The sequence below is a fragment of the Dipodomys spectabilis genome, unplaced genomic scaffold, assembly GCF_019054845.1.
Source record: "Dipodomys spectabilis isolate Male_0828 unplaced genomic scaffold, ASM1905484v1 ptg000108l, whole genome shotgun sequence".
In the NCBI taxonomy this organism is placed as follows: Eukaryota; Metazoa; Chordata; class Mammalia; order Rodentia; family Heteromyidae; genus Dipodomys; species Dipodomys spectabilis.
In genome coordinates, this window is record NW_024870785.1 from 9922501 (window position 1) to 9949517 (window position 27017).

Below are 27017 nucleotides of genomic sequence, written 5' to 3' on the forward strand. Positions count from 1 at the left end.
AGGAAAGGGAACAGAAAAAAAAGAAAAAAGAAAACAAAATCAAGAAATCTTGATTTGAGCAGTTTAGAAAAGAACGCTCAAATCTCCAGAACACTCCCGGAGGTCAGCAGTATTCACCGAGGCCTCCTGAGCAGCACCCAAGGGCCTCTATCTGGGGTCTCCAGCCTCAGTAGCATCCTGAGCAGCACTACCTGCATCTGTGTTACATACTGGGCTTCCCCGTAAGATTTCACTGGGGGGAAAATGTTCTGCTGATTGAACAAAGAATAGTTTGAAAGTGACTAGCATCCAGTGCCCTTGTTTTACAGTTGATTAGCCTAAAGTCCTTGGTCGTCAGTCACACAGCCAGTCGGGGACAGAACTGGGGTTAAACCCCCTCCTGACACCAGACCCGACATCTCTAAGGCCTCTGTAGTTAAGGTTTGAGGTGGTTGTTGTAAAAGAAAACCTGGACCTTCTTCCTGTGACAACTCAGCAGAGATGCACCAAGCTCTTTCTATTTTCAAGTTTTGGAGGTGACACAGAATGTGTGGCGTTCATCGCTAACTTCCACTGTCACCTAAAAGGGATCCTTTGGAGAACCTCTGGAGATCCTTTGGATCCTGTGGAGAACCAAGGAAGACTCCACCCACAGTGAGTCATCAAGGAGAGATAAGCATGAAGAAACCCAGACTCTAAATGAGAAGAACTTCGGATGAACATTGTGTGAGGGTGGAGGATGAGATTTCAAAGGCCAGTGGCACAGGAGACCTTTCGGCCAGGTCTTGGTAGTTCACGCCTGTAATCCTAGCTACTGGGGAAGCTGAGATCTGAGAATCATGGTTTGAAGTCAGCCTAGGCTGGAAAGTCTGTGAGACTCTTATTACAAATTACCCACCCAAAACCTGGAAGCAGAGGTGTGACTCAGGTGGTAGAGTACCAGCCTTCAACAACAACAACAAAAAAGCTGAAGGACAGCACCCAGACCCTGAGTTCAAGATCCAGTACTGGTACACACACACCAATTTAAAAAATCTTTTGGAGGGAGGAAAACGTGGGATATGGGATTCTAGGATTCCACATGCTTTAGTACAATCCTCCTCCACTGTCTCTTGCACAAAAACTGCAGTTAGCTAAGCTGTACCTTGCTGCTAGAGGCTGTTGCCTGTGGGGTTCTTTGAAAGAGCTTTAAGAAGACGAACAGAGTTGCTAACATCTGGGTTAGATAAACTTTCAAAAGAAATTAGATGATGCCACTTAAAACCCTATATACACAGTTTTGAAAGTGTTATAATTTCCTGTTATTTCAAGACGTACTTTATTTGGGGAACTAGTCACCCTTTAGAAATTTGATCCTTGAAAAAATATTTTATCCATGCAACCTAATAATTGATTACAATGGAAAATCATTTATAAGAACTATAGCAATTTCACGGCTCACATGCAGCAAGCAGCCCGTTGGCAAATAGAGTCTGTCATCTGCAAAGCTGAGCAAGAAACTACCCAAGAAACAATCAACCCGAGACTTAAGAGAGTGCAATTGATGTCTTCAGAATGAAACTTTTGGAAACGCTTTAAAGTCATTGGTGTAAGTGAAAAACTAATCTCACTTAGACACCAGTGGCTCACACCTATCATCCTAGCTACTCAGAAGGCTGGGATTTGAGAATCATAGTTTGAAGCCAGCCTGGGCAAAAAAAATCTATGAGACTTTTACCTCCAGTTAACCAGCAAAAAGCCATATGTAGACCTGTGACTCAAAAAGTAGAGTACCAACATTGAGTGAAAAACCTAAGGGACAGCACCCAGGCTCTGAATTCAAGTCCCATTACCCACTCATAATCATCATGATACTTCATTCTTATTCAAGACTAACTTTGGATAAAATTGAGAATGCAAGCTGGGCACCGGTGGTTCATACCTGTAATCCTAGCTACTCAGAAGGCTGAGATCTGAGGATTGAGGTTCAAAGCTAGACCGGGCAAGAAAGTCTGTGAGACTCAGAAAACCAGAAGTGGTGCTGTGGCTCAAGTGGTAGAGCGCTAGCCTTGAGCTAAAGAGCTGAGGGACAAGCGCCCAGGCCCAGAGTTCAAGTCCCACAACCGACCAAAAAAAAAAATTGAGAAGGCAATGTTAAACATGAACAATTACCCTGCCCCTCTTTTTAAATTACTCCCAAGGATCAACAATAAATAATAGATCCAACTCCTGACCATCAGCCTACGTGCCTCTAACATGGAAAGCCAAAATTTCCTCAGAGCTGTCTGATCTGCTGACCACATTTCTGAATCATTGTCTGAATTTACCACTTACCAAATTCACGTCTACAGACCAGACCTGATGTATATAGTTCACGTTAACATGCTATATGTCAACAATTGTAAGATAAAATGTATTCGAACTCTTTCAGATCATTGATGTTTAGAAACTTAAATGAATCACTAATACTTTTTTTTCAAAGCAAAATATTTCATTGTATCATTAAGAAATGAAGCCTGGGCCGGGCGCTGGTGGCTCACGCCTGTAATCCTAGCTACTCAGGAGGCTGAGATCTGAGGATCACGGTTCAAAGCCAGCCCGGGCAGGAAAGACCGTGAGACTCCTATCTCCAATAAACCACCAGAAAACCGGAAGTGGCGCTGTAGCTCAAGTGGTAGAGCGCTCGCCTTGAGCTGAAGAGCTGAGGGACAGCGCCCAGGCCCAGAGTTCAAGCCCCACGACTGACAAAAAAAAAAGAAATGAAGCCTGGCTAGGTGCCAGTAGCTCACACCTGTAATCTTAGCTACTCAGGAGGCTGAGATCTGAGGATCTCAGGTTGAAGGAAAGTCTAGAAGAGCCTTATCTCCAATTAACCACTAAAAAGCAGGAAGTAGAGTTGTTGCTCAAGTGGTTGAGCACTCCCCTTGAGAACAAAAGCTCAGGGATAGCTCCCAGGCTCTGGGTTCAAGCCCCAGGACCTGTGAAAGAAGGAAAGAAAAGAAAGAAGGAAAGAAAGAAAGAAGGAAGGAAAGAAAGAAGAAAGAGAAAGAAAGAAGAAAGAGAAAGAGAGAGAGAAAGAAAGAGTAAGAAAGAGGGAAAGAAAAAGAGAGAGAGAAAGAGGAAGGAAGGAAGGAAAGAAGGAAGAGAGGGAAGAAGGGAGGGAGAAAGAAAGGAAGGAAGGAAGGAAGGAAGGAGAGAAAGAAGGGAGGAAGGAGAGAAAGAAGGGAGGAAAGGAGAGAAAGAAGGGAGGAAAGGAGAGAAAGAAGGGAGAGAAAGAATGAGAGAACGAAAGACAGAGAGGAAGAAAGAAAGAGAGGAAGGAAGGAGAGAAATAAGGGAGGGAGGGAAGGGAGAGGAAGAAAGAAAGAGAGGAAGGGAGGAAGAGAGAGAAAGAAAGAGAGAAAGAGCAGAAGGAAAGAAGGATAGAAGGAAGGAAACAGAAACTAGAGAAAGAGAAAGAGTGAGAGAGATAAAGAGAGGAAGAAAGAGAAAAAGAGAGAGGAAGAAAGAGATGAAGGAAGCAGGAAAGGAGGGAAGAAAGCCAGCTAGCCTGGTGCTGCTGATGGCTCACACCTATAATCTTAGCTAATCAGAAGGCTGAGTTCTGAGGATTATGGTTCAAAGCCAACCCAGGCAGACAAATAAAAGACTAATATCCAAGTAACCAGCAAAAAGCCAGAAGTGAAGTGGTGGCTCAAGTGGTAGAGCATGAGCCTCAAGCAAAAAAGCCAAGAATGAGCGCAAGGCCCTGAGTTCAAGCCCCAGTACCAGCCCAATAAAAGGGGCATGGGGGGGGGGGGGGGAGATGAACTTGGTTTTCTGACAGTCACCCTTGCAAGACACTTCCAAACTTAGTGGAACAGAAGCCTCCTAGTGTTCAATGAGAATACCCAGTCTGGACATGTTAATGAAGATGGTTTTCAGAGTATCACAGCATTGAACAGTCAAACTTCAAGTTCCACTGTTGTAGGAAATAATGAGTTCATACAACCTTCCCAGGTGATTTTTTTTTTAAGTCACAAACATCAGTCTTTTGGAATAGGCTAATGCCTTCAATTTAGAAAGATCCAAATGTTGTGTTTCAAAATGGAGAGCAGAGTACAACACTGAAACAACAGGAAAAATGGCTCTATGAATTAGACACGCACTGCATGGAATCTTAAACAAGCCTTAAAAATTATATATATATATATAAGTGCTGGGAAGGTGGCTCAGTAGTAGAGTACTTGACTTGCATGCATGAGGCCCTGGTTCGATTTCTCAGCCCCACATAAGCAGAAAAAGCCAGAAGTGGTGCTGTGGCTCAAGTGGTAGAGCGCTAGCCTTGAGCTCAAGAGTTAAGGGACAGCGCCCAGGCCCAGAGTTCAGGCCCCATCACCAACAAAAGAAAAAAATTTAAGAATATGAAAACAATGTAAAAGCCAGGCATCAGTAGCTCACTCCTGTAATCCTAGCCAGTGCCCTTCTGGTGGTTAATTAGAGATAAAAGGCTGACGCACAGAAGTGGCACTGTGGCTCAAAGTGGTATAGTGCCAGTCTTGAGCGGAAAAGCTCAGGAACAGCACCCAGGCCCTGAGGTCAAACACTATGACTGGCACATAGCCACAAAGCCAGAAGTAGATCTGTGTCTCAAGTGGTATTAGCACCAGCCTTGGGCGAAAAGCTAAGGAACGATTCAAGCCTTGAGTTCAAGCCCCAGGACCACCACACTAAAAAAAAAAAAACCTAATAAAATAAACCTTCCGGGCACTGGTGGCTCATGCCTGTAAATTCTAGCTACTCAGAAGGCTGAGATCTGAGGATCAAGATTCAAGGACAGCCCAGGCAAGAAACACTGTGAGACTCTTATCTCCAATTAACCACCTGAAAATCAGAAGTTGGCTTCTATAGCTCCAAGTGGTAGAGTGCTCGCCTTAGGCTAAAATGCTCAGCGACAGCACCCGTGAAACTGACAAAAAAAAAAAAGACCACAGAGGTACTGGCTCATAAAGAATTAACAAAAAGCAAAATAAGAGTCATCATCTGAAAAATCACATCAGTACTACTATTAGTAATAACAAGTGTACGTACCTAAGATCTATCTAGTCACAAGTTTCTTAATGTCTAAGTCCCTGGATTAATCTCCTGGCCTCCCAATAGACGTTCCAATTTGTAGTACTCTAAGTAGTACCACAAAACTGCATGGATAATTAGAGTGACAAGAAAAAAATGTGCCAGGACCATTCATTCAGAGTCAGGATGTAATGCTATCTATTTTGACACCCTTCCATCCCTCAGAGTCAGGAGATAGGAGTGTCAGAGGTTCCTTAAAGAATTGGTTTTACCATAAAAACACCACATCTAACTTCAAGACTTGAGATCAAGACATACAACACAAGTGGCTCAGTGTTCTAACCCACATTAGCTTACAAAGACCCAGCATCATATAAAGAATTGGTAGTGGAGAATGCTGGCAATCCAGCACCTCCTGGACCAGGCCTTTTGCAGGAGCTCCATTAACCTGCACAAGGGCTCCAGCCAGGCCAGAGATCCTACTGCCACTCCCCTTCACAGATGAGGAATCTGGTGTTAATAGAGGTTAGGAACTTTTCTTGAGACCACAGGATTACCCAGAGTAGCACAAAACTCATACTGAAATCGCTCTCGTTGCCAAAAGTCATGCTTCAAACCCCACAGGACAGTGACACCAATTCAAATCCTGCTAATCCTGGAAACAAACCAGAGGGTTCAGGCATCTTTATAGCTTATCCTGTCCTAACCAGAATCACACTTACCACAGCTAGGCTTTTAGGGCAAGATCATTTTTCTTCACTCAACATCATTTTCTTTTTTTCTTTTTTTTTTTGGGGGGGGGGGGTCCGGTTGTGGGGCCTGAACTCTGGGCCTGGGCGCTGTCCCTCAGCTCTTCAGCTCAAGGCTAGCGCTCTACCACTTGAGCCGCAGCACCACTTCCGGCTTTTTTCCTTTTGCTTATGTGGTGCTGAGGAATCGAACCCAGGGCCTTAGGCATGCAAGGCAAGCGCTCTACCACTGAGCCACCTTCCCAGCCTTCAACATCATTTTCTAAAACAAGCCAATAAATGGTAGGAATCCATTACAGTATCAATACTGGCCAACAGCACGGATTTTGAAAGAGATTAATTCCTTTAAAAGGATTACTTACAGCCCAGAATACCTAGTAGATTACGATTATCTTCATTGCTTTTTGAAATTTCTCTCGCTCGTGGTTGTTTTATGATTGCTTCTCGTAAGAATTGCATTCTGCTTAGTATCTGATTCAAAGACTGACTGACTAGCCAGGAGTCAGTGGCTCACGCCTGTAGTCTTAGCTACCCAGGAGGCTGAGATCTGAGGATTGTGGTTCAAAAACAAGTGGAGCAGGAAAAGACCATGAGACTTTTATCTCCAATTAACTATCAAAAAGCTAGAAGTAGAGCTGTGATTCAAGTGGTAGAGCACCAGGCCCTGAGTTCAAGTCCCAGTATGGACACGAATGTTTCACATACACAAGTCACTGGCTTATACAGTTTACTGCCAGATGATAAGTTACAAACACACTGAAATTTTAAGTTGCTACGTATTACCATTAGTGGAAAAGAGGGTCAGAATTCATGGGAATTTGAGACTTACTCCTCCTAAGTTTTCAGTGCCGTATATAAATGTTCATGTTTTAAAGCCCTTCTAACTCTAATATTATCCCCACCAACTATATTTCTTTTTTGTTGTTGTTGTTGGTCATGGGGCTTGAACTCTGGGCTTGGGTGCTGTCCCTTAGCTCTTCAGCTCAAGGCAAGCGCTCTACCACTTGAGCCACAGTGCCACTTCCAGTTTTCTAGTGGTTTATTGGAGATAAGAGTCTCAAGGACTTTCTTGTCTGGGCTGGCTTTGAACCGCGATCCTCAGATCTCAGCCTCCTGAGTAGCTAGTATTACAGGAGTGAGCCACCAGCAACCCGCTCAACAATATTTCTTTATTGGTGAAAAGATTTGAATGGAATGAAAAATCCTCATCATAGTAGATAGCCTCTTCTCAATTCAGTCATTCAGGGGACATAAAATCCTTATCGCAATCATTTGACACAGTAATATATCAGATATCTCTGTATCAATTTTCCTCAGCAATGATTAAATTTCAAAAAGAAACTTTAAACAATTGTTCATGATACACCTACATACATAAACATGGCACATGGGCCAGTTCTAAATAGTATTAATGCCAGGCACCAGTGGCTCATACCTTTAACCGTAGCTACTCAGGAGGCTGAGATTTGAGGATCATGGTTCAAAGCTAGCCCAAGGAGGAAAGTCCATGAGGCTCTTATCTCCAATGAATCACCCAGAAACCAGAAGTAGTGCTGAGGCTCAAAGTGGTAGAACACTAGCCTTGAGTAAAAAGAGCGCAGGAATAGCATTCAGGCTCTGAGTTCAAGCCCCCCCAACCAACTGCAGGGGGGTAGGGGCGCGGGTGAAGGAAAAAGAAAAGAAAAGCGATAAAAGATAAATCTGTAGTCCACAACGGAAAATTTGAAGTCAGAGTTGAATGGCTACCACAAGGACTTGAGTATGAAAAAAAAAAAATCATGAAGATACACTGCACTGTATTTCAACTTTTAATGCATTAAATGGGGGAAAGTAACCCATTGTCAAAGAGCTAGTCTGAGCCCCAGAAATCTTCTTCACGATAATGCAAGCAATGTATTTCTTACCTGCCATCCAGGAGCACTTCAGACTGCCGATTGTTTACCTGATTATCACTCTTGTGGCGAAACTGCAACATCAAATTGTGTGGAGAGAAAATAGTTCAGATATACTTTGTGAACCCAAGTCGGGACAGCTACAATGTTTTTACATCAATCTCTCCGCACAAGATTGCCATTGATCCAAGATGACCACAGTTTATCCTAGAGCTTATACTTCCTTTGAAACTCAACCCAGCTGCACGTCCTAAAGTGAAACTAACCCTCTCCTCTCCCAACCCCATTCTAGAAAGTCACCATTGGAAGGACTCTAGAACTGCAGCTCCCGTTCCCACAGGTTCAGTTGCTTCTCAACATATGACATGCTCTTTTCTCTGCCACATATAGTCCGAGAGGAAGAAAGCATTCATGGATTTTGAGGACTTCAACCAGGAAGGGAGGATTCCATTTCTCTCACATATGTGCTCAATACTTGACTGGAGTACCCATTCACTCTTGGTTTTTTATGGATTTTCTTTGAAGTGGAGAAATTACTTGTAGCAATATGGATTCTTATTCTCTGGAACTTTTCATTGTTAAAAGTGATCTCAGCAAATACCAAGTGTGTTCAACCAAAATCCTAATGCACTACTGAGCCACGCTGGGTGTGGACTTTGGTTTTATGCCCAAGTGGTATTTTTTCACACTCCAGTAAAGTAAATATCTCATATGATTCTGGAAGAACACAACTAGCAGCCATTCAAGTGAGAGTTTCTACATGAACGGTCAAGATCAGACGGAACACACTAGAGATGAGCATAGTAATGACACAAGAGTAAGAGGATAAATTAGGGACAGTTATTTGTGCATATTCATCTATTGACACAGGTGAATAGGGGTAGCTTCAAAGACATGAAATTTTTATTTCATAACTTCATAATCGTAATGCAACGTGCTTTTTCTTTGTTTATATGCAAACCATTGTATGGATATCATAATCTATAAAACACTTCAACCAGATCTCTGTTTCTACATCCTTCCCACCCCAATTCTCTTATTTTTCTCTGCCTGGTGCACAGAATGGTAGGTAAAAGTAAAAGAATCCGCTGGGCGCTGTTGGCTCACGCCTGTCCTCCTAGATACTCAGGAGGCTGAGATCTGAGTATCACGGTTCAAAGCCAGCCAGGGCAGGAAAGTCTATGAGGCTCTTATCTCTAATTAAGCACCAGAAAACCAGAAGTGGTGCTGTGGCTCAAGTGGTAGAGTGCTAAACTTGAGCTGAAGAGCTGAGGGACAGCGCCCAGGCCCCGAGTTCAAACCCCACAACCAACAACAAAAAAAAAAGTCAAAGAATCCTACAAGTAAAAATAATAAAAATTGGTCTAGATAAACCAGGCACTAGTGGCTCATGACTATAATCCTAGCTAATCAAGAGGTCGAGATCTGAAGGCTACAATTTGAAGCCAGTGTGGGCAGACATATCTCTAACAAACTAGCAAACAGCCAAAACTCAAAGAGCCAGAACTAGAATTGTGGCTTAAGTGGTAGAGTACTAGCTTTGAAGTCAAAGTGTGAGGGCCTGCATTTAAGCCCCAGTAATGGCACACATACAAATAAAAATCTTGGGCTGGAGATGTGACTCAAGTGACAGAGCATTTGCTTAATGAGTATACGGCCCTGAGTTCAATCCCCAGTACCACAAATAATAATAACAACTATTTATCATTTGTTAATGTGGAAACAACTTATAATATTGGAAATTTTTATGGGTAGGGTACATTAATCCACTCATTGATGTATCAATGTCTTCCTAGCAACAGAACAGCAGAAATGGCAATGGTACTTTATTTGAGTACCGTATTTGACTTCTCCGTTTCTTCTTCTGTATCTCCACCCAATCTATTCTGTCCTGTGTCTTGGGAAGCTAGCCTGTGCGGTCCTTACTTCTGGTTGGCTGTGTCCAATGGGTATCAATGTTCTCCATGAGATAATACCTTTGCCCGCCTCATTTCTCATCCCCTCTATCACTTAACACACAGGGGACTGGGGATTGAGGACCAGTGTTTGAAGTCAGATTACCCTAGGTTGACCATGGTTAAGTTAAATCCTAGAAAAAGAAATAAGAAAAAATAATATATTTTAAGCCAATATTAACGATGAAATTGAACCACAGAAAATAATCTCCCATAATGACATCCCTTTGATCAACTAACATATACTTTGTGCGTGTGTGTGTGTATTTTTATGTGTGCGTGCCAGTCCTGGGACTTGAACTCAGTGCGTTGACCTCTCAGTTCACTTTTTGCTCAAGGCTAGGACTCTACTACTTGAACAACACAGCGGCGATCCCTCAGATCTCAGCCCCCTGAGTAGCAAGAATTACAGGTGTGAGCCACCAGTGCCCAGCAATATAGACTTTAAAAATGAAATGCAAAACATGGGAAGGGTGAACGGAGACGGTAAAAGAGAAAAGAAATGATTAAAATGCTTTATGTAAGCAGAATGGAGAGTGGCAGAGTGAATCTAAGTATGTTGCCAACATATATGGACACGTCAACATAAAACTCCCTTGTACACGTGATTGATGCTAATTAAACTGGAGGGGGAAAAATAATCTAAAAGTGGGTAGACAAGATAGAATTAATGGGGGCCAGTCACGGTAGTACATGCCTGTAACCCCAGCACATCACAGACTAAGGCAGGAGGATTGTGAGGTTTAAGTCAGCCTGAGCTATGTAATGAGAATCTATCTCAAAACAACAACAAAGAGAACCAATGGGATGTACAGAAAACAATGTCAAGATGACATATTTAAAGCTAATCACTATCACAATAATATTAAACCTAAATGAGTTAAACCCTCCAATTAAAAGGCAGAGGTTTTTCAGGTTGTATTTACAATAGTTCCCAACTGTACTCTGTGCATCAGAAATCCACTTTAAAGGCACAGGTTAAAAAAATAAATAGCAGGGGCTGGGAAGGTGGCTGAGTGATAGAGTGCTTGCCTTGCATGCCTGAGGCCCTGGGTTCGATTCCTCAGCACCACATAAGCAAAAAGAAAAAAGCCAGAAGTGGCGCTGTGGCTCAAGGGGTAGAGCGCTAACCTTGAGCTGAAGAGCTGAGGGACAGCACCCAGGCCCAGAGTTCAGGCCCCACGACCAGACCCTAAGTAAATAAATAAATAACCAAATATGGGTACAAACTCAGAGGAGCAGCTTAAATGAGTATCAACACCTACTTAAGCTATTGACATAGAGATAGACAGCTATGGAGTTGAGGGTACATGCCATTGCCCAGGATCCAACTATAATTTGCTGGATTTAAGATGCTTGTTTTTCAAACAAACAAATAAAAAGGAGGAAATAAACAGAAGAGTTTCGTTTAGAATTTAACTCCATCTTCCGTTTTGGGGTGGAGCAGGAGGAGAAGGAAGAATACTCCTGGGGCTTGAACTTGGATGCTGCTGTCCCTGAGCTTCTTTTTTGCTCAAGGCTAGCGCTCTACCACCTAAGCCACAACACCACTTCCAGCGATTTTTTTTTTTGTCAGTTGTGGGGCTTGAACTCTGGGCCTGGGCACTGTCCCTGCACTCTTCAGCTCAAGGTGAACACTCTACCTCTTGAGCCACAGCGCCACTTCCGGTTTTCTAGTGGTTTTTATTGGAGATCAGAGTCTCATGGACTTTTCTGCACGGGCTGGCTTTGAACCGTGATCCTCAGATCTCTGCCTCCTGAGTAGCTAGGATTACAGGCGTGAGCCACTGATGCCCAGCCCGGCAATTTTGGTAAGCGAATACTCACATAGTCATCAGTAGCATCTTTGACAGCGGTCATGGTTATAACCAGGATCAAAGGCACGATGGTGGTGAACCAGGTCAAAGAGGAGATTTCTGGAATTAGCTGAAACAACCATTTCAAATCATTTAAGTCTATTTTTTTAATTCAGAAATACACCTTCTAAACTCTGCCATATGATCCTGTAAGATGTGGCAGGAAATAACGGGTTTATATTGAATTACTGGTGCACATGTTGAGTGACTGTCCACAATTTGAGGGCTTCCATTTAATCGTAAAACCCATGGAACACAAGAACTGTTCCACCCATTTTCAAACTGTCTGCCGAAAACATAAAAATTCTAAAGCAAGCTGAGAAATAGGTTTCTCAGATGGCGCGGCCTTTCCCTAGGTTGGGAATATCACTTTTTTTTGCTTCTCATCTTATCTTTTCATAGTTTTCCCAACTCCTTTGTGACACCAGTCTCCCTCCATCCCAAACACCCCCAGAAAGAGACCTTTTGAGTAATCTACCCGGTAACAGACAAGTATATGGGTATTTTCCATATACGACGCCATTTGATTCTTAGAAGGGCTTGATTTTGTCCTAGTACTGCTTTGTACAAGTCCCATAGGGCCCGTATTCCATGTGAACAACATGCTAACCCCACCGTGTGCATGGAGCACATTAAGACTGGTACCCCAGAGCCAGACATTGTGCAGCCCTGGACATCATCGACCTGTCGTATAAATGGTGTAGCTGAAAGGTCAAGGAGCTGGACTGACAACACACAATGATAAAACAGAAACTTTTGTCTCTTTGACTCTTGGACCTATACCTCTAAAGCCATCCACCTAAAAGAGACAGTAACACTGGTGCGATGCTCTCAGCTTATATATATATACATATACATACATACATATATACATATACATACATATATACATACATATATACATATATATGTATATATATGTGTATACACACACACACACACACACATATATATGGGGTTTTCACCAGGTGTTGATGGCTCATGCTTGTAATTCTTGTTACTCTGGAGGCTGAGAGCTTAGGATCACAATTCAAAACCAGCCCAGGCAGAAAAGGCCATCTTATCTCTAATTAACCCCCCCCCACACACACACACACATACACACAGCTAGAAGTGGAACTGTGGCTTAAGTGCTAGAACACTCGCCTTGAGCAAAAGAATCTCAGGGACAGCACCCAGGCCCTGAGTTTAAGCCCCAGGACCATCACAATACACATACATACATACATATATACACATACATACATACATACACACACACACAATCTGATAAGGATGATTTTTACCTACTCGTGAACATGTAGCTTAGTAAATTACTTTTTAATCAAATTATGTGAACGATTTTACCACACATAAAATGACGAATTACAACATAAACATTACCTGCAATATCAGAAGGAAAAGGAAATAGGCATTTGCCACTCTCTGGAACTGTTCAAATAAATTTATGGGCAAGAAGGTGAGGATGTTGTACTTGGATGTGTGGATACGATTATCCTGTAAAATTAATAGCATCTTATTAGTTTGGGGGCAGGGGCATTACTTGTGATGGCTCTAAACACACAAGGCTGACTCTAAGGGATGCCATCTTTCCAAATCTTTCACTCTATGTGACTCAAGACTTTTACTTTCCCCAAGATGACATGATCCTGCCTTTAGGCCAAAGTACTACTTGGGACCATAAAATCACTCACGCTCAAGGCTGGCATTCTACCACTTGCACCACAGCTCTACTTCCAGCTGTATGGGGGGGGGGGGGGCTGGTTATTAACTGGAGATAAGAGCCTCGTGAACTTGCCTTTCTGGGCTGGTTTCAAACAGTGTTCCTCCTATCAGTCTCCTGAGTTGCTGGGATTACAGGCATGAACCTTGAGGGCCTGGTTTATCTATACTGAACCTGGATCGATTGAAATTTCCAGACGCTTCCGCACAAACCGCTATTAACCCAGGTTTACCTTCTATATATTTACATGTAATTTTTTAATACGAATATACAAAATCATAGGTTCCTTTTGTACCAGCCTAATGGAAACACTTCATTGTGCATGTACTGTCATTGGAACACATGATAAACACCTTGTTTAAGCTCCAGTGATCACTGTTGTTCGTTTGGAGAACACATAGCATGTGGTGACTAGCTGCTTTGAACTTTTATCAAGATTCAAGGTGCCCAGCTGCCTGGGCAGGTTTTAGAAGCATGAGAGGGGCTGGGTGCCAGTGGCTCAGGCCTGTAATTCCAGCTACTCAGGTGGCTAAGGTCTGAGGACTTTCCTGGGCAGGAAATTAAGCACCAAAAAGCCAGAAGTGGAGCTGTGGCTCAAGTAGTAAAGCCCTAGCCTTGAGCAAAAACAAAAACAAACAAACAACTTAAGAGCAGTGCCCAGGCCCTGAATTCAAGGTCCAGTAGTGGCATCAAAATTAATTAATAAAAGTGCAACATTTGACAGCCAAAACCATAGCAGGAATTATGCATTCCATACAGATGAAGAGACAGTTTTGTGGGCTAACGTGATCATGAGGAACGGAAACTATGACGATATTCTATATATTTAGCTTGACGATAGAGCGGTGACAGTGTTTCTACCGGCTCTCTTGTAACTTGGCCACAGAGGATGCAAATCCCCCGTACTTCTTGGACTAGGAGCAAGGAACAAGGGTGCCCCCTCCTGGACCAACTTTGGATCCATCTGCTTTGTTTTAAAATCAGTCCAAAAGAAAACGTGTTTCCATTGCTACGGTGCTGCCCAAGAGTGTATGAGGAAGACCTTAATTTGGACATGTTGAGCATTTAATCTTGGCCAAGCACTAGCGCCCCATGCTTGCAACCCCAGAAACTCAGGAGGCTGAAATCTGAGGATTGCAATTGGGAGCCACACCTCGGGGCACTGTTGGCTTTTGGCTGGTATACTGGAGATGAAGTCTCACAGACTTGTCTGCCTAAGCTGGCTTCCAATTGTGCCCAGGCCCTGAGTTCAAGCCCTGTGACTGCCACAAAGAGGGGAGGCGGGGAAGGAAGATTAGGTATGAAGAAGACCAGCAAGGAGATCTTTTAATTGTCACAAGTGAGAGATGATGAGAGGTTCAGATCATGGCTGATAATAACTGGTAATTTATCTACTGTTCTGAGAGCTTGACATTTTCCAGTTCGTTTTATCCACAGGACATCCTTACGAAATTGGGGCTACTAACCCCAATCTAGAGGAGAGGAACCCAAGGTTCAGAGAGATCAAGTAACTTACACACAGTAACACAGCCTCTATGTGGAAGAGCCTGGAATTCAGGGTCTCTGCTGCTACAGCTCCCATTTTTCACCAAGGTGCTATCCCAGTTCTCTACCTCTGCCAGATACTTTTGTTTTCTTCCTCTCCCCTCTCTCTCTCTCCCTCCCTCCCTCTCTCCCTCCAGCTCAAGCTTGCTGCCACTTTTTAACCAAAGGAAATGGTCTGTGTATCTCTTCCTCTTCTGTTGGAGCCTCAGTTGGAGGCCAGGTGCTAGGCCCCTGGGTGTAGGTTTACAGCTTCCTTGTGCCCTCTTCCAGTTCCCCTTCAGAGATGTCTTGGCTGTTGCTAAAGATCAGGGCACACAAACAGTTTAGACATCCACACCCTAATTCTTCCATGATGGGCTATCAAATAAAACATGAATAGCTGCTGGGTGCTGGTGGCTCACACCTGTAATCCTAGGTACTCAGGAGGCTGAGATCTGAGGATCACAGTTTGAAGCCAGCCTGGGCAGGAAAGTCTGGGAAACTCTTAATCTCATTAACCACCCAAAAAAAAAGTAAATAAATAAAAAGTCAAAAATAGAAACTGTGGCTCAAGTAGTAGAGCATTACCCCTGAGCCCCAGGCCCTGAGTTCAAGCCCCATGACTGGCTAAAAATAAATAACTAAATAAATATGAAACATTAATAGTCTAGATAGCTACATCCTAAAGGAAAAGTATCAAATTCTTCCAAGATGGCCCATCATATAAAACATTAGTAAAATAGAAAGTATTGTTTTTTGGTTCTTACAATGAGGTCTCCTCATTTATATACAACTTAAGTTTATTGCTTAAAACAATAAAGGAAATAGAAAAATTACACTGCCAAATCATCAAAGAGATCACAGCAGTGGTTAACCTCATTCGCTCCACCCCATGGGAAAAATCACACTGATAATTATCTTTATCTTTATGTTTATAGGACTGTTGTAGAGATGAGGTCAGGAATGGAAAAGCATTTTTTCCTAAGTTGAAAGAATCATACAAATATAAGATTTCCATGAACAACTCTGAAACAATCCAAGGGGATTTATAAATATATTGTGCTAGGCTAGATAAACTAGCCATGGGAACAAATCCACGATCTTCATAGCTTTTCCCAGTACAAATTTATTTCTTGTTCATGCTCCTCCTCTCTCTCCTCTCTCCTCTCTGTCTCTCTCTGTCTCTCTGTCTCTCTCTCTCTGTCTGTCTCTCTGTCTGTCTGTCTGTCTCTCTCTCTTTCTCTCTCTCTCTCCCTCCCTCCCTCCTTGTACAAGATCAGGACTCAAACTTGGTACCTGATATTTTTGCTCATCGGCTAGCACTCTACCAACTGAGCCACGTCCTTGCTCATGCCTACATGCCTAACAAGAATCTACTCAATATGGACTCTCGCCTGAGATCCTAGCTACTCCGGAGGCTGAGATCTGAGGATCATCATTCAAAGTCAGTCAGTGAGACTCTTCATCTCCAATTCAAATGCTTGTAGAGGGGAAGAGAAAGCTCTAGAGGGTCTCAAATCCACATGTTCAATGCATGTCCTTCTCCCCACCCTCTCCTCCCTCCCCCTAACACCAAGTCATTGGTCAAGAGAGTAACCACATGTCCAAAAGACAGAAAGCAGAAAACAGTCATGAGCATCTCAACCTGAAACAGAATCTAACCCTAATATTTCAAGAACATGAGATGTACTGGCTACAAAAACAATAAAGAAAAGTCCACCTCAATGATCCAAACCTAGTTCTATTAATACCAGTACAACGACACTGGCCATTTCCCTTCTCATTCAATTAACAGGATCCCATCTAGTTAGATCCAACTACACCATCCATAGTGCCACAGTCAAGGACAGATTAGCTGAAGTCAAGTACATGGCTCATCCATTACAATTCTGAGTTGAGAATGGCAAACAGCCCATGTCAATTCCAGAATTGGTAGAAAGGTAAGACTTTCTCTATTATATTCCAGTTTGGAAGACACCCCCTGCCCCCCCACCAGGGATCAATAGTAACATCCTGGAGCTATGACTGGAATCTGCCAAGAATAATCTTCAAGTCAGGCACCCGTAGTTCATGTCTACTCAGGACACTGAGAAGATCCGAGTTCAAAGCCAGCCTGGGAAGAAAATGTTAGCTCCAATCAGGCACTAAAAAGCCAGAAGTGGAGGTATGGCTCAAGTGGTAAAGCATCAGCCTTTAGTGGAAAAAAAAACTAAATGAGACTGAGTTCAAGCCCCAGTAGCGGCACCAAAACAAACTCTTTAGCAGTAAAGATTCAAGATTCTTTGCCTATAAGAAATATAGACAAACAAATAAACCAGGCCTTGCCTGAGGCTCCCCCTGTCTCTATATTTTATAATGATAGGTCCAGTTTATTTTTGTTATTGTCCAAGTCAAAACTCATAGGTAAACACGTTGGGTGATGCGCAAGTGCATACAAACTGTATTAACTGAAAGATGAGAAATCTGAGGGAGATCTCAAATGGTGTAACTTCTTAGAAAGCCCAAATCAAAGGTCAGCAAAATAAAACACCAGGAAGTGGGTACTCGAAAGGGGTAAGGTGGGGTCAAGGGGAAAGGGGAAGACAAGGGAAGAGAAGGGGGAGAAAATGCAACAAGAAGCCAATATACGCCCTACAAAATTAAGGAAAGTGAGGGAGGGCCGGGCGCCGGTGGCTCACGCCTGTGATCCTAGCTACTCAGGAGGCTGAGATCTGAGGACCGCGGTTCAAAGCCAGGAAAGCCGGGCAGGAAAGGCTGTGAGATTCTGATCTCCAATAAACCACTCAGAAAACTGGAAGTGGTGCTGTGGCTCAAGTGGCAGAGCACTGGCCTTGAGCTGAAGAGCTGAGGGACAGCGCCAAGGCCCAGAGTTCAGGCCCCACAACCAACAACAACAAAAAAAGAAAAAGAAAAGGGAGGGAGGGGGTGATGAGGGGAGGGATGTGAGAGGTTGAAAGGGGTGATACCGATCAAGATATATTGTCTTCATAAACTGCTTTGTTAAATGGCAACTCCTTTGTACAATTACTTAAATGATTTTTTAAAATTTAAATAAAAACTTTTAAAAAGGCACATGTCAAATTGACATGTTGAATTGAAACCCTTTTGTGCAAATATAAACATATTATTACATAATATATAATACACATTATTATGTGTTATATATAAATATATATTATCTCCAATTAACCACCAGAAAACTGGAAGTGGCGCCATGCCTCAAGTGGTAGAATGCTAGCCTTGAGCAAAAAGAACTCAGGGACAGGGCTGGGAAGGTGGCTCAGTGGTAGAGAGCTTAGCTTGCATGCTTGAGGCCCTGGGTTCGATTCCTCAGCACCACATAAGCAAAAAAGAAAAAAGCCGGAAGTGGCGCTGTGACTCAAGTGGTAGAGCGCTAGCCTTGAGCTGAAGAGCTGAGGGACAGCTCCCAGGCCCAGAGTTCAGGCCCCACGACCGGACCCCAAAAAAACAAAAACAGAACTCAGGGACAGCATCCAGGCCCTGAGTTCCAGCCCCGTGATTGACTTAAAAAGAGACAGCAGGGGCTGGGAAGGTAGCTCAGTGGTAGACCACTTGCCTTGCATGTATGAGGCTCTGGGTTCGATTCCTCAGCACCACATAAGCAGAAAAGGCCAGAAGTGGCACTGTGGCTCAAGTGGTAGAGTGCTAGCCTAGAGCTGAAGAGCTGAGGGACAGCGCTCAGGCCCAGAGTTCAGGCCCCACGACTGACAAAAAAAAGAGAGAGACGGCAGATATGAGTATTGTTAAGACACAATCTAAGTTCTAAGGAGAAAAAAAAAAATCCCTCAGACTTAAAGACAAGATCATCACTAACACCATAAAACAAAAACCAAACTGAAAGGGTGTCTATGGACAGTTTCTCTGAAAGAGGAAGTGGCCAAAAGCTATTTGCACCATTCAGGAAATATGTGAAATACCTGTTGATGCAAATACCCCCAAAATATGCATAGACTATTGGGCAAACCGGCTAGAGATTCAATGTCAGGTGCCCCAATGATATCAGGCAAAACCACAGCTCCCTAGTATTGGTCAAATATTGCCTACTACCAAGTTTCTGGTGTCCAGGGTTGGGAGGCCTCTTCAATGAGTATGGTGGAGAGAGGCTCAGCCACAGAAGAGGCTGCACAGAGACCCAGCAATAAACAGCCCAACTGGGTACCGGTGGCTCACGCCTGCCATCCTAGCTACTCAGGAGGCTGAGATCTGAGGATCTAGTTTAAAGCCAGGCTGGGCAGAAAAGTCCTTCCAAGAAACTCTCATCTCCATTTAACCAGGCAAAAAATGGAAGTGGCGCTGTGGCTTAACGTGGTAGAGCGCTAGGCCTTGAGCAAAATAGCTCAGGGACAGTGCCCAGACCCCAAGTTCAGCCCCATGACAGCTTAAAAACAACAACAAAACAAAGGACACCCCCATTACCAGCACTATCAATCTACTGACTCTGGGCAAAATAGCAACCAAAAAACAAAAAACACAAAAACATTTAGAATGAGAGAAGGTGCAAAGGGTCTATGACCCTCAACCTTTACCCATTCACCAGTCCTAATATTCCATGTACAGATCTGACCATGGAACCAGGTAATTGAGGGGAAATGAAGGAAGGGGTACCATGGATCAAGACACATTATACGCACTAACTGTTGTTGCTGTTTTTTTTTTTTTTTTGGTCGGTCGTGGGGCTTGAACTCTGGGCTTGGGCGCTGTCCCTGGGCTCTTCAGCTCAAGGGGAGCACTCGATGGCTTGAGCCACAGCACCACTTCCAGTTTTCTAGTGGTTTATTGGAGATAAGAGCCTCACGGACTTTCCTACCTGGGCTGGCTTTGAACCATGATCCTCAGATCTCAGCCTCCTGAGTGGCTAGGATTACAGGCGTGAGCCACTGGCACCCGGCTAAAAAAAATATTTTTAAAAAACAATACATTAATAAAAAAAAGTCACCCCTTCATCCAGCATCTTTGCCAAGGGGCCGTGTGGGTTGTGTGCCCTGTGGTGCTGGCCGGGAGCTGGGGTGGGAAGCCACAAGATCATCACTTCAGAGGGCAAGCTTGCATTGTCGTTACGGGAAAAGAGGTAGGGAGACCCAGAAACCAAACTCATAAACAGATGACTTTGTTTAAGAGAAGAGGCATGCTGTGGTGTGGCCCAGGCCTGCCCCATCCCTTAGGAAGCCTTCCCGTACAACTCCAGGCTAATGGTACCTCAAGATTACTCTCTCTGCTGACACCAGGATATGACCCCTAGGAAATAGCCAACCCCACCCCCCCAGGGGTGCCCAAAAGAATCCTCAGAACTATCAGGGAAGGAAAGGGGGGAAAAAGACTTCTCTCTCTATATTTTTTAACTAAAAATTTCAAGGTTAATGTACGGAGATGAAACAATGAAATCATCCTCTGGTAGAACTAAGCTAATAAAGAAATTGTTAAAAAAAAAAAAAAAAAAAAACTACGTTAAAGATGGGCTCTGCTCTAGATGTATTTGTGTTATAGAAATATGTCTAAAGACAACATACGTATGCGTGTATGTGTGTATGCATGCACACGTGTCTATTCACGTCTGTGTGTTTCCGTATGTTATATGCTCAGAATGAACAATGCGTGACTTTCCTTCTTTCCTCCCTTTTCCTTCCCTTCTTCCTTCCTGCCTTCCTGTGTGCAGGCACTGGGGCTTGAACTCAAGGCCTTGTGCTCTCACTTAAGCTTTTTTGCCGTCAGCTGGCGCTCTACCTCTTGAGCCACAGCTCTACTTTTGCCATTTTGGAGATCAGAGTCTCACAGACTTTCCTGGGCCAGCTGACTTCAAGCCACGATCCTCAGAACTCAGCCTCCTGAGTAGTTACGAGTATAGGTATGCACCACCAGCACCTGGCTGAATGTGTGACTTTCTATGTGCCACCCAATGACCCCCGCCAGCAGAGCGTGTCTCTTTTACATATGCGGAGCACTGGGCACAGTTCATCTCCAGAATCCTCAACTTAAAAAAAAAAAAATCCCAATGAACTAGATTTCTACCTCCTAATCCTTTTACAGATGAGGAAAATGAAAGTTGCCTGGGAATGCCGATGACTGGTCGGGTCCTGCGTTCCAGTGGGATAGAGTTCCTGGAAATGAATCAAATTCCAGGAGCGCTAAGATTGCCCCCGTGGGAAAACCCCATCACCTTCGTAAAGAGACGGAACATGTGTAAGCTAAAGCCCCAGGAATGGCTGACATTAATTCAATCAGCTGGCACAGTCATTTCCAGTCTTCCCAAGCCAGGGAGTGCGTTCGCACGGGCTTGTCAGGGTGGCGCAATTCCCCCTAGACTTGGGGAACGCGGGCAATGGCTGGACTCAGGAGTCTCCCCAAAAAAACAACCCAATCTGCAGCTCCCCTGCCACCCTTAGGATTTGCTTTAGCATCCTAGCATCTGCAAGACTATGCTACAGCTAGTTAATGTCCCATGGATAAAGGATTTATCTCCAAAGAACTAATTTTGGGCAACTCCCAAGGGAACAAATTAAATGTCTCCTCTGAGATTAATTGAATCACACTAATTTTTTTCGAGATAGTTGCAAACAAAAAGGTAACTTTGCTTTCCTTCTATGACAGCTGGAGAGAAAAACAAAGTATATAGCCAGTCTTGTACTGATGGCTCATATCTGTAATCCCAGCTACTCAGGAGGCAAAGATCTGAGGATCACAGGTCAAAGCCACCTTAGTCAAGAAAGGTTGAGATTTTTTGTTTGTTTGTTTTTAATTATGGTGGCAGTCCTAGGACTGGAACTCAGGGCTTGAACTTCTTTTGCTAGGAGTTAGCACTCTACTTCTTGAGACACAGTGGCCACTTCTGGCTTTTTTGCTGCTTAATTGGAGATGAGAGTCTCACGACCTTCCTGCCTGGGCTGGCTTCAAACTCAAATCTCAGCCTCCTGAGCAGCTTGGGTTACAGGCATGAGACTCAGTGCCCAGCATGTTAGGACTCTTCTCTCCAATTAATCACCAAAAAGCTGAACGTGGAGCTATAGCTCAAGGGGTAGAGTGTCAGCTTTGAGCTGTAAGAAAACGAAGGCCCCAAGTTCAAGCTCCAGTAGTAGCACAAGAAAATAATAAATTTTTAAAAATACTCATGAAAGACAAAGCCTTCTATGCAGAATACGCATTTCCCAGCTGATACTGGGACGCTAGCTTGCTGGTCTACAAGAGAGTTTTCAGACAACTTGGCACCTGGATGCATTTTTGTATATTAGCACTAAAACTTAAACTATGTTCATGTTGTGTGCAGTCTGAGAAGTAGGCCAGTTTTCAGGCAGGATTTCAGTGTTTATGACAATAGCACCGACACCGTGGAAAAGTCAGTTCCCAAGGAAAGGCGCCCATCAAGATTTCCCAGAGGGCCAAGGGGTTACAACAACACGTGATCAACCATCTTCATCTTTCCTAGGATTCTGCCTCTTACATCATGGGCGCACATAAATAGCCTCACCTCAAGGGTTATAATTTTCTCCTGCATCCCTGGGGGTCAAATGGGGCAGAGCACAAAACCCTGAGGCCCTAGCTATGCTGGGTACCACCACTGGGGACCCCTGAGCTTCACACCCTGACAGCAGGCCTAGCTGTTCCTGGTCTGCAACCCTTTCACAGCCAGTGGCAAACAGTGGCTGAATTCAAAGCCATAACACCTGGTTGTGGATTTTCTGCTCGTTGAGTGGTTCTGTTTGTGTGTGAAGCTATGGAGGAGAAGAGAAGACTGGCTAGTTTCCATGACTGGAAACTCATCTGTCTGTGTTGGCAATGGGGAGCGGGGGTGAGAAGACAACCTTAAAAGCTTCTGTTATTAAAACACACCAACAACAAGAATTTATAAGTGACCGTCTCTCGTTTTTTTGTGATCACATCACGCACAAATAATTTTATGAATGTTCGCCCAATTTCGAGGTCATGCTCGACAGGCTCTTAAGTTAAAAGACTCCCCTAAATTTGTTTGGGGACTGACAGATGGAGCTCCCTTAATGACACACAGAAGACCAGGCTGCTGTGTTGTGCACATACCGACTCGGCAAGAATCCCCTGTGGGTGCTGAACTCAGCACCAGCTGCCATGACATGACCACAGCGCCTCCAATCAAGGACAGGTGCTCCCGTCCACCAGGCTCCAGAGCAAGGAGCGGGGGGCACTTATTTAATAGCTACAGATCTACTAGAGCATTGCTAAGGAAGCCAGCTGGGAATAACCACCAGTATACACAGACCAGATCCTTTCCCCCAGTTCCTGAATGAATGAATGAATGAATGAATAAGTGAATGAGTGAAATGAGTGAGTGGGAGGGAGAGAGAGGGAGGGAGGGAGGAAGGGACTAGCTTCTGGTTACAGTTCTCAAATCTTCTCTAACACCCCATGGCACTTTCTTTACCTCCTTCTCCTGGTATATTCCTTGTCCACATTTTCCCCCGATCTCTCTCTCTCTCTCTCTCTCTCTCCATCTGGGGTAGGACTTAGTAAACCAACCAAGCAAGTGTGTTGGTTTTCAGGAAGACATAACCACGCTGAGACTGTTGGGGGGTTCGTGGTTTTTCTGGGAACTACTCAATCATTACTGAAGTTGCTCAGTTTCATCCACATGATGATTTCTAGGTTCATTTCATAAGTCACTTGCCAAAAAAAAAAAGGAAACTGAGTTTGTACTTCTCTGTGCACAAGGACAGTCATTTTTCTTCCCCCTGCACACTACCAAATGATCACGTTCCAAAATTCTACATCAAAAATGGCTTATTTCACTGGGGCGGAAGGGGAGGGTGAAAGGAGAGAGCAATAAGGCAGAACTGATCCAATTACATATTATATTACATCTATAGTAATGTAATATATTAACAGTAATGTGATTAATTATTATTATACCACATATATGTAAGAAACGGCATAAGGAAACTCACTTAAAACCATTGTAAAGGTAGAGGAAGAGGGAAAGAGGGAAAGAAAGAGTAATAGAAAGGATACATTTAAGGGAATGAGGTACATTGTATGCCTATATGGAAATGTCACAGTAAAACTCATTTGTCAAATTCATTCACAGTAATATTCTTTTTTTTTTTTTTTTGCAAACTTTTATTTTATTCATTTATTTTTTGTGTCCAGTCGTGGGGTCTGAACTCTGGGCACTGGGCCTGCACTCTTCAGCTCAAGGCTAGCGCTCTACCACTTGAGCCACAGCGCCACTTCCGGATTTTTTTCTTTTTGCTTATGTGGTGCTGAGGAATCGAACCCAGGGCCTCATGCATGCAAGGCAAGCGCTCTACCACTGAGCCACCTTCCCAGCCCCCACAGTAATATTCTTAAGTTAATCCCTATCTTTAAAAAAAAAATTGTCTAGCTGGGTGCCCCTGGCTCTCCCCTGTAAGGAGGTTAAGATCGGAGGATTGTGGTTCAAAGCCAGCCTGGGCAAGAAAAATCCGTGAGACTCTTGTCACCAATAAACCACCAGAAAACCAGAAGTGCTACTATGGCTCAAAGTGGTAGAGCACGAGCCTTTAGCAAAAAAGCTCAGCGATAGCTCCCAGGCCCCCAGTTCAAGCCCAATGACCAACCAAAAAAAAAAAAAAAGCAGCCAGGCGCCGGTGGCTCATGCCTGTAATCTTAGCTACTCAGGAGGTTGAGATCTGAGGATTATGGTTCAAAGCCAGCCTGGGGCAGGAAAGTCCGCTGAGACTCTTATCTCCAATAAACCACTAGAAAACTGGAAGTGGCACTGTGGCTCAAGTAGTAGAGTGCTCACCTTGAGCTGAAGAGCGCAGGGACAGTGCCCAAGCCCAGAGTTCAAGCCCCACGACCGACCAAAAAAAAAAAAAAAAGCCAAAGAAAAAATTGGTAACTTTGAGGGGATGGGTGGGGTTGGGAGAGATGGGGGAGAATTAATGAAGATGACCTGTACTCAGAAACTGACATGTGGAATTGAAACCCCTTTGTACAACTACTCAAAATAAAAGGAATTTCCTATTTTCAATCTTTTATTCCCACTTTTATATGGCTCAGATACTGTCCAGTTTTGTGTAATTACAATGAAGAAAATAATAAAAAATCCAAGTCTGTGCAGGTTTGCTTAAAATGTACTTCACTAAGCAGACGGAATTAGAAAGTTGGCTTATGGGGATGCTTGACGTTATCTCCATTAATTAATTTTCACCTTCTACAGGTGAAAAACTGTCATCTTGGAGTCTTTATGAATTCAACTGGAGAAAATAAAGGATAAAATAGTTTTACTGGATTCCTTAGTTACATTAAAGTTCCATTTCTGAATCCTCAGGCATAGGGAGTTGGAGGCTAGAACTAAAGATGATAAGCAGGCAAATCAAACTGAAGAGATAAGGAATCAAGACAAATATTTAGCCAATGAACAACACTATTTAAACAAACGAGATGTCAGAGAGATTTAAAAAAAAAAAAAAAAATTTGTGCTTTTAAACTTTTGAATCCAGCACAAAAAACGAATTTGAGAGATGTCCAAAAATATATTTTCTCCTACAAGTAAATTATTTATAGAGGGTAAATGGCAATGTCTTGTCATATAGAACTTAGAATAACATACACAGATACAAATGGCACATTGAAGCAGAAAGCATTTTCAAATGTTTGCTTTGAAAGAAAAAAAAAACAAAACCATTGTTACTATGGTGATGCCTCAATACAAAGAAACAACTAACAGGCAGAAATGCATAACAAATCCAAGTCACTGGCATTTTTTATGACTAATTCCAACGTATCATCATCTTGTACTCTCCATTGGTGCATGCGTTGCCCTGGTTACCGGATATGGGGGTGAAGATCTATATCCTATTCACAGTGTGACTACACTGCTCCTGAAGAAAAGGAGAAGCCCAAATTTCCCATCAGGCTGAGCGTCCACACAGACCTGGGGTTTGTCTCAGGATGACAGGAAAGCCAGAGTCTCCCAAAGAAAAGACACAGACAGGAGAAGAGGATCGGGGTGGCAATAGTCAATTGATGACAAAAAAGAAATGGAGATAAGGAAGCTTCAAAACAGAGAAAAACACAGTCAGTCAGCTCTAAGGACCAGATGGCCCATGGCTTAGAGAAACAAGCACGCCGTCGGCCTCCACTCGGGAACTCTGAGCTGAATGGCTGGCGGTGCAGCATCATTCTGTCCAGATACAAACTCAGGCTAATGAAAGCACCTGCTGAATAGAGACACTGTAGGGAGTCTGGTAGAATAACCCAGGCAACACCGTGAAGTCATCTGGGCACAGCTAGAACTAGAAGCCGTGACTATTTCATGTTAAAGTTGTAACCACTTACAGAATGGAATATCCTTTTATTTTCTTTATTGAGGAATTCTTTCTTTGTTGATGATGCCGAGGTTTGAATTTAGGGGCCCTGCGCTTACCTAGCAAGCGCTCTACCACTGGAGCCATGACCCCTGCCCTCTTTTGGTTTTTGTAAGTACTTGTACAAAGCACTGTCAATGGCACGTGTGCTTTGTAAGTACAAATGCATCATGATTCTTGTCACCCCTTCCATCTTCCTCCCCCATCTCTCCTAACCCCACCCATCCCTGCAATGGTCCACATCGTCACATTGAATAGTAGGAATGCATTCACCCATTCTTCCTCTCTCCGTCTGTCTACTGTCCCCCCGCCACTCACTCCCCCTCTTCCCCTACCTCACCCTTACATACACATTTCAGCTTCCTGGTACTCATGTCCTGAGACTGTAATTTCATTGTTCAAAAGCGATACAACACTGAAATCCTCCCCTGCATATCATACTTCAGTTCATGTGTGTATGTATCAATGCATATGACCCAGTGTATGTTTACATACATATGTATTGGAATATCCTTATAAGACAGGTCATCGCCCAGGGCCTTTTGCTTATTCTTACCCAGATTGAAAGAAATACCACCCGCAAATGGAAGTGAATATGAGAGACCCCCTGTTAGCCCCATGAACTCCCTTCAACCCAAAAGCACAACAAATAAACTCTCATTTCCTCCTTTCTCCTCTTTCTAATACCTGATAGACAAAGAAAGACAATGAAGATAAAATTTGACAAAAAATAAAATGTTGACTGACCTTCACCTGTTCATATCTCTACTTATGAACACAGGAGGAAAAAAACTTATAAAAGATGCAGATGAGTCGTTCAATTTCCATAAACAAACACTACACCTGGCCAAGCAAACTTTTCTCTTTAAAAGCTGAATGGGGAAGATATTTCAATACATAGAGAACCTTAAGTTACCAACCAACTTTAAAGCTGCAAAGCATAGGATCAGACAAAGCACAGGCCTAGAAAAATGA

General features: G+C 43.5%; 1 protein-coding gene across 1 annotated transcript in view; it reads right to left on the reverse strand.

The window, feature by feature from the left end:
- Window positions 1-27017, reverse strand: part of Atp8b4 (ATPase phospholipid transporting 8B4 (putative)) — a 134175-nt gene that overhangs the window by 94034 nt on the left and 13124 nt on the right. The window contains exons 4-6 of the mRNA XM_042687985.1: window positions 12846-12959; window positions 11434-11532; window positions 7664-7725 (exon numbers count right to left, since the gene is read on the reverse strand). Coding sequence (XP_042543919.1) covers window positions 7664-7725; window positions 11434-11532; window positions 12846-12959 — 275 coding nt within the window. The remainder of the gene's footprint in view (window positions 1-7663; window positions 7726-11433; window positions 11533-12845; window positions 12960-27017) is intronic.